General features: G+C 45.4%; 1 protein-coding gene across 1 annotated transcript in view; it reads right to left on the minus strand.

The window, feature by feature from the left end:
- caskin1 (CASK interacting protein 1) overlaps positions 1 to 7,500 on the minus strand; it is a 36,420-nt gene that overhangs the window by 27,220 nt on the left and 1,700 nt on the right. The window contains exons 4-8 of the mRNA XM_060039461.1: positions 7,385 to 7,500; positions 4,087 to 4,195; positions 3,465 to 3,573; positions 2,814 to 2,908; positions 374 to 491 (exon numbers count right to left, since the gene is read on the minus strand). The exon at positions 7,385 to 7,500 is cut by the window's right edge and continues 15 nt beyond it. Coding sequence (XP_059895444.1) covers positions 374 to 491; positions 2,814 to 2,908; positions 3,465 to 3,573; positions 4,087 to 4,195; positions 7,385 to 7,500 — 547 coding nt within the window. The remainder of the gene's footprint in view (positions 1 to 373; positions 492 to 2,813; positions 2,909 to 3,464; positions 3,574 to 4,086; positions 4,196 to 7,384) is intronic.

A 7,500-nucleotide genomic window follows, 5' to 3' on the forward strand; every position in this document is an offset into this window, starting at 1 on the left:
TTTGTGCACCCAGTTCCCAATTTCTTTCCAATGGTCAACAAAATAAACATGTCGTCAGAAACAGATGCCTTCTTCACAGTGACTCTCCTGTAGATCTGTCTCTCTTTGTTCAAAATATTCCAGATGGCACATAAACGTGCAGCAACATAATGATGCAACCAGGAACACCATAGACAACGAGCCACCCACACACACACACACACACACACACACACACACACACACACACACACACAAACACACACGCACAAGAGTTAAGAGGTGCGCACCTGCGCACACTGGCATCGGCGTCCTCGCACAAACATATACACACACAGACTAACACACACACACACACACACACACACACACACACACACACACACACACACACCTGTCCTCTTGCTGATGACCTCCACCATGGTGGACGGGAAGTAGCCCACGCGGTCGTTTCCTGTTCGGTTGTCATGGATACAGCCCTTCCAGCGGCCGTCCGCATGTTGCTCCAGAACCTGCATGCCAAACAGAGCAAAAAAACGGTTGGCTCCCTTGTTATACAAGCTTTAAATAAAACAGCGTTAAACTCCAACCTCTGCTATTGCTTGACTGCGTCAGCCAAACATATCTTGCAATCTTGTTGATTTAACATACTAAACGTCGCCTGCAAAATGTGTCTCTTTATAGCCTTTCTTTTAGAGACAATTTTTATGACTTGGTTACAAATGAGGTAAATGAGGTGAGGACTTAATGAGATCCATAGAGTATTGAGTAGATGAATCACATTTAAATAAATATTGTCCTGTGCTTGTTATTTCTGTTTTAAGTGTTACATAAAAATACTAAAGCCTGAAGGACACAACATCTCTGACAGGCATTCTTTTTAATAATAGCCTGCTCAAACGCTCATTAATATTCATTAGCTGTGGGTTGACGGTACATTTGTTGCAGTAGTGTAGTCGAAGAATATATATATTCTGCTGCCAAGAATAAAGATTATTCATACCATGACCTCTTGCAAAAGAAACAGTGTTTGCTGTTCCCTCTATAGAAATTCCCATCTTAAGAGACCACAAGACGATGTTTTGCGGGTTTGATTGAATTCCCTGAATATATGGTTAATAATTGGTCTAACTATGGGATTTCTGATGGTTCAATTGAAATGGCTGGGTAGGGCTTTTTTCGGGATGTATTAGCTAAGCTAACAAGCCGTATTTGCCAGCTATTTATGTAGGCTAGCTTGTCAGTAAAATTGCATTGAGTTCAAGAGCATATTAAAATGTGTATTAGAAAGTAAATAATATATGTTTAAGCCACGTTAGGCAGTTTAGTGTAGAAGGATGTTTTGCTTGATTTGTAGAAATTGTCTGCACATCCTGACAGCAATGAATAAATCAAATCTTCTGACAAAATAAAGAAAATATTGGTATCTGTGGCTGTTGCACGCTTTAAAAGGTCCCATGGCATGAAAAATTCACTTTATGAGGTTTTCTAACATTACTATGAGTTCCCCTAGCCTGCCTTTGTCCCCCAGTAAAATATGGAGTTAGGTGTAAAACAAGCTCTAGGTATCCTGCTCTGCCTTTGAAAAAACAGAGCTCGGACGCGCCGATTTGGAATTTTCAGCGACAGAGGCGGCAGGTGACGGGGCAGCGGGGCTCCGGCGGGAGACCATCGACGTCAACAATCGCGGTAAACAATCCCTTTCTCCCCCATTTCGCGGTTCTGCCCGCTGCCCGCTACCAAGGCACCACCGCCGTGAGGAACCACGCCCGCTGCCGAGGCGGTGGTGCCGAGGCGGTGGTGCCGAGGCGATGTTGCAGAGGCAGCAGGCAGCGGGGCTCCGGCGGGAGACAATCGCGGTCAACAATCCCTTTCTCCTCCATGTCGCGGTTCAGTCTACTTCAGATTGATTTGGAAGTGGAAGAACCAGAGACGTCGGAGAACCCGACGCAGTCGTTTGAGATTCATGATATCGTCTGGAGGCGCACACAGGTTTTGGGTGTGATAATATAGATTATATGATATAGATATCTATGTATAATATGATATTATTTAGATACAGATCTCCAGGACTCCTGCCGGAGCGCCCAGAGTGTTCTAGAATATTTACAGAACACGGCCAAAAGCTGTGTGCGCCTCGCCATTGCGATACATCCATTGTGAACACGAGAGCATGGTACCGTGGCCCCAAGCTGCCTAGGGCCACACCCCCACCCTCCACCTTGACCCGCCTCTAAATAAACGTCACGTTTGTGGATAGCTCATTGTGGGACTGGCTCGTAGTGGCTGTAATTCTGCACCACTGAATTTCTTGAATGTCTTCAAGTACTGAATTAGGGGGCTCACTAACAGCTATATAAAAGCATTCATAAAGTAGCATGACATGGGACCTTTAATGATTGTTCAATCATTTAATTTGGCCCAAATTAAATGATTGTATGGTCTACCTGTCTGTCTGTCTGCTTACCTGCCTACCTGCAGGCATTCTGGCCATCCACTCATTGAACATGGATGTCTTCCCCTAGCAATGAGCAAGCTAGTCATGTGTTTTTGGCGGATTCAGTGGCTTCTGAGGGGGACCAGAAGTGAGGGGTGCGTTGGCTTGTTTCTCCAAAATGCCTGCCCTAGCTCTAATCAACAACTGGGTGTTTTTCCATGAGCTACAAACAGCCACATAATCACTCTGGTGGCTCAGAAACGGCTTTGATTCATATTGAACAATTTAGCTGTGATGGTTAATAATTATCAGGGAGTAAACATTAATATATCTCAGACATAGCTCAGGGTGTTGATGAAAGGCTTGTGCTCTTATTCCGGTCCCACAGTGTCATTACCGTGATGACGTCGCCGGCCTTGATGGTGAGGCTGGTCAGGTCGTAGTTGTTGCAGTAGTCCTTCACCGCGCGAACCTGAAGAGATGCTGACGCATCTAGGAGAGGGAGGGGGGGCGAGAGAGGGCGGGGGTGGAGAGAGAGAGAGAGAGGAGGAGAGGGAGGGAGGAGAGTTGGAGGGGGGGAGAGCGCGGGGGAGGGAGATGGTGAGGAGAGAGAGAGAGAGAGAGAGAGAGAGAGAGAGAGAGAGAGAGAGAGGAGAGGGAGGGAAGAGAGAGTGGGAGGCAGTGGAAGAGACAGAGAGGCCGAAACAGAGAGACAGAGCGAGGGAGGGGGAGATGGCAGACCGGTTCAGACGAATAAACAACTTAAGCAGAGAGAAGATTGGTAATAATGCTCCATCCATCTGTCCATTCACCCATCACTCATCCGTCCATCCAACTAGCCACTACTCATCCATCCACCCATTCATCAATCTCTCATCGCGTGTCAATGTCCTATCGTATTTCCATTTCATTCAGCCATCCAGCCATCCTGGTTACCGCACTATTCATCCATTCATCACACATCCATCCATCCATCCATCCATCACCCATTTGTCCGGTCGTCCATCCGTCCACCCACCCATCCGCCCATCCATGGGTACAGTGCTACCTCTGAGCAGCTGTTTGATCTCTCTGCTGGCCTGTGTAGCAGTGAACTGGTAGACAATGTCCAAGGCAGTCTGGCTGTATGTGTTCCTCACTGCTGCGTTGATGCCGCTCTGTGCGGTCCAAAAAGATACACAGTCACTGCAGATACTTTAAGGGTCAATATACCTGGGATTTGGAAACATGTTTGTGTAGGTTGTGGGACACAGTATGGCAGGATAGACTTTGGTAGTAAAGTAAATTAGGGTGGAATCAAACCCAATATCTACGGTCTACTTGTAGGCTTCCTTGACCAAGATGCCCTTACTCCTCCCTGATCCTTAATGATCTGCACGTGGATTAATCGGAAGGATCAAGGAGTCTTAAGAATACTGTTCATTTTATGCAACTTCAGAATCTGTTAAGTAAGAAAGTTAGTGTTTTCAAATTTCCAGAGAAGATGAAGATATTCTTAATAGTATCATCTTTACACTATTAACTATTCAAGAGCTAGCTATCTTGGTCCATGGAACCCACGTCTGTGGCCAGCATAAGTGGTGTCACACTACCATAGACTATAGATTTTAGGAAACTGATCTTGTCCCTTCTGTGGTTGCGGGTAAATTAGGTGTTGCAGTTCCACTCACGTCCAGCAGGAGTCTCACTGCCTCCGTCTTTCCACAGAGTGCAGCTTCATGCAGCGCAGTGCCCGCCTTGGTTTGTCTGTTGATGTCAATCCCGGCCTGGATCAGCAGCCTGGAGGGGTGGGTGTGGATGGAGGTAAGACAGAGGAGAGGAGGAGAGAGGGAATTATAGGAGAGGAGGTAATATGAGAGGAAAGGAGAGAAGTGGATAGGAGATAAGCGGAGAACAGTGGAGAGGAAAGGAGAAGGGAGGAGTGGAGAGGAGAGGAGAGGAGAAGACAAGACAGGCAAGACAGGACAGGAGAGGAGAGGGGAGGAGAAGAGAAGGAAGGGAAGTGGAAGAGAGGCGAGGAAGGGAAAGGATTTGACAAGAAGAGAGAGAGGTATATAGGAGGGGAGAGGATAGGATAGGAAGAGAGAGGAGAAGAGAGGAGGGGAGATTAGAGGGAAGGATATGGGGGAAGTGGATGAGACGATACAAGGGGAATGGAAAAGAGAGGAGGAGGAGGAGGAGGAGGAGGAGGAGGAGGAGGAAAGGAGAGAGAGACAGACGGATGTAAATCAAAACAAAAAGGAGGTGGAGAGCGAGAGCAGAAGTGAAAGATTGAAAGCAGGATGAGAGAGAGAGAGAGAGAGAGAGAGAGAGAGAGAGAGAGAGAGAGAGAGAGAGAGAGAGAGAGAGAGAGAGAGAGAGAGACAGAGAGAGAGAGAGAGGAATGGAACGTGAGATGATAAAGAGGGGAACGATTTTCCAAATGAAATGTTGGAGAGCAAGGGAGTGGGAGGGAGCAGAGCAGAGGTGTGACAGAAAGTGGGTGAGAGGGAAAAGGTGATAAAAGAGGAGCGTGAAAAGGTGTAAAAGGAGAAAGAGGATCATGTTAAAAGATGATGACGAAGTGGTGGTAAGAGGGGGTGCAGAACATAAATACTATGAACACAGGGATCCTTGGGTTATACTCTGTAAACTGCGAAATAGTGAAAATAAATTATTAGAAGCACTTCAGAACGCAAACATCAAATAATGATAAGTCAAGACTATTTTCTCAAACGGGATATCAGGGGCCAACCGTTAAATGTGTGTGTGTGTGTGTGTGTGTGTGTGTGTGTGTGTGTGTGTGTGTGTGTGTGTGTGTGTGTGTGTGTGTGTGTGTGTGTGTGTGTGTGTGTGTGAGAGTGTGCGTGAGAGATGAGGAGAGTGTGTGCAAGTTTGTGTGTGTGTGCGTGTGTGTGTGGCCAGGGGTAACAGTGGAACATTCATCATCAATGTCACCTGTAGAGGGCACTGACAGAGTCCCACCTAACCCCCCAACACTCATCCATACACTCACAAACACCCGTGTACAAACACACACACACACACACACACACACACACACACACACACACACACACACACACACCACACACACACACACACACACACACACACACACCACACACACACACACACACACACACACACACACACACACACACACACACACACACACACACACACACACACACACACACACACACACACACACACACACACACCTACCCACACACCATGCTATTCACCTCCAATCCATCTCCCTATGTCAAACCACGGCTGACAGCTGCTCTCTCTTCTTCTCTCTGTCTCTCTCTCTTCCTCACTCTCTACTTCTCTCTGTCTCTCTCTCATTCTCTCTGTCTCTCTCTCATTCTCTCTGTCTCTCTCTCTTCCTCACTCTCTACTTCTCTCTGTCTCTCTCTCATTCTCTCTCTCTCTCTCTCTCTCTCATTCTCTCTGTCTCTTCTCTCTCTAGTTCCCTCTCCCTTCGTCCCTCTGTTGAAATCTTATTCTGTCTCTCCTTATGGATTCATCCTTCCATTTTTATCGTCTGCCAAAGTGAGCTACAGCGACAAAGATAGTTTTCTCCCTATCGCTCATTCTTTAACTGACCTTGAGGTAGGTAACGCCAATAGAGTGGTGATTATGATAATTACCATAACACACACACACACACACTCACACAAACACACAAGCACACGCATGCCTTGTGCTTTGTGTGTGTTTGTGTGTGTGTGCATGTGTGTGTGTGTGTGTGTGTGTTGATATGGTTTACTGTGTATTGGGTTAGTGTAAGTGTGTTTCATGTGTTCTTATTACACACTGCTCTTGAGTGCTCTTCTATTGTAAAAGCCCCTCGCTAAAAGCTAACATTGCTGATATGGGCTTGTTTTAGCGATAAACACAACAAACACGACAGCATTACCCCTTTCACATACTTTTTTCGAATTATTTCGTGTGTCCGTCTCTGCATAATCTTTGCTATTATGGCTTAAGCTGGCTACTAGCTGCAGTTGAATCATTTAGATATTAAGTGCATTATTTCACTAAGTACAAGGCATGGTATAAGGCTTGGACCTCGTAAAGTCTCATGCAATGACTGCCTCCATTTTTAAATATTCAAATATTTTTTTATTATGTGAGGTATTTTTGTCATTGTTACTTATAATACGTTTAAAGATTTGTCATTATGGGGAGACATGGTTTTGTTTGAGAATGCCACAGCGTTTCTCATGTGAGAAGTGCCCAATATCATCACCATAGGTTACAATATTTTTATGTTGATTGTTAAGTACTACAACTCTCTTGAGTTCTCTCACTATCGGAGCATCGCCAACAAAACATTTCAAGAGTCATTCCAGTTATCTCTGCGACCTCCTCCAAGAATACACTCCCTCCCGCTCCCTCCGCTCAACCTCTGCTGGACTACTATGTATCCCCACATCACGACTCACTACAATGGGTGCCCGGTCATTCAGCTGTTCAGCACCCAGGCTCTGGAACTCCCTCCCCCCACACATAAAACAGTCAGACACCATTACAACCTTCAAGTCACAACTCAAAACTCACCTGTTCAAACTCGCACACAACGTCTAACTGATCACTGTTTTGATTGTTTTGTTTTTTTGTTTTGTTTTGTTTTGTCTTGTTTTTGTTTTATTTATTTCTTATTGCTTATGTTTATTTATTTTATTTTATTTATTTATTTATTTTTCACAATGTCTTGTTTTTTAAAAAATGTATGATGACTATATGCTCTGTAAGGTGACCTTGGGTGTCTTGAAAGGCGCCTCTAAATGAAATGTATTATTATTATTATTATTATTCTGATGTACAAGCCCTACGATATAGAACCGTGTCATTTTCTATGTATGATGTTTTTTTGTTTTTGTTCACTCAGTAGGGCTGTCATTGGAGCAGTACGTCAGTATGTGTGTGTGTGTCTGTTGTGTGTGTGTGTGTGTGTGTGTGCGTGTGTGTGTTTACCTTATGATGTCTATGTGTCCGTTCTTGGCAGCCAGGTGTAGTGGGGACGTTCCGTTGGGGTCGGTGGAATCTCCGGGTTTTGGCTCCAGCAGTGCAGCGCACATATTACTGCTTAG

The sequence above is a fragment of the Gadus macrocephalus genome, chromosome 2 (genome assembly GCF_031168955.1).
Source record: "Gadus macrocephalus chromosome 2, ASM3116895v1".
Classification (NCBI taxonomy): Eukaryota; Metazoa; Chordata; class Actinopteri; order Gadiformes; family Gadidae; genus Gadus; species Gadus macrocephalus.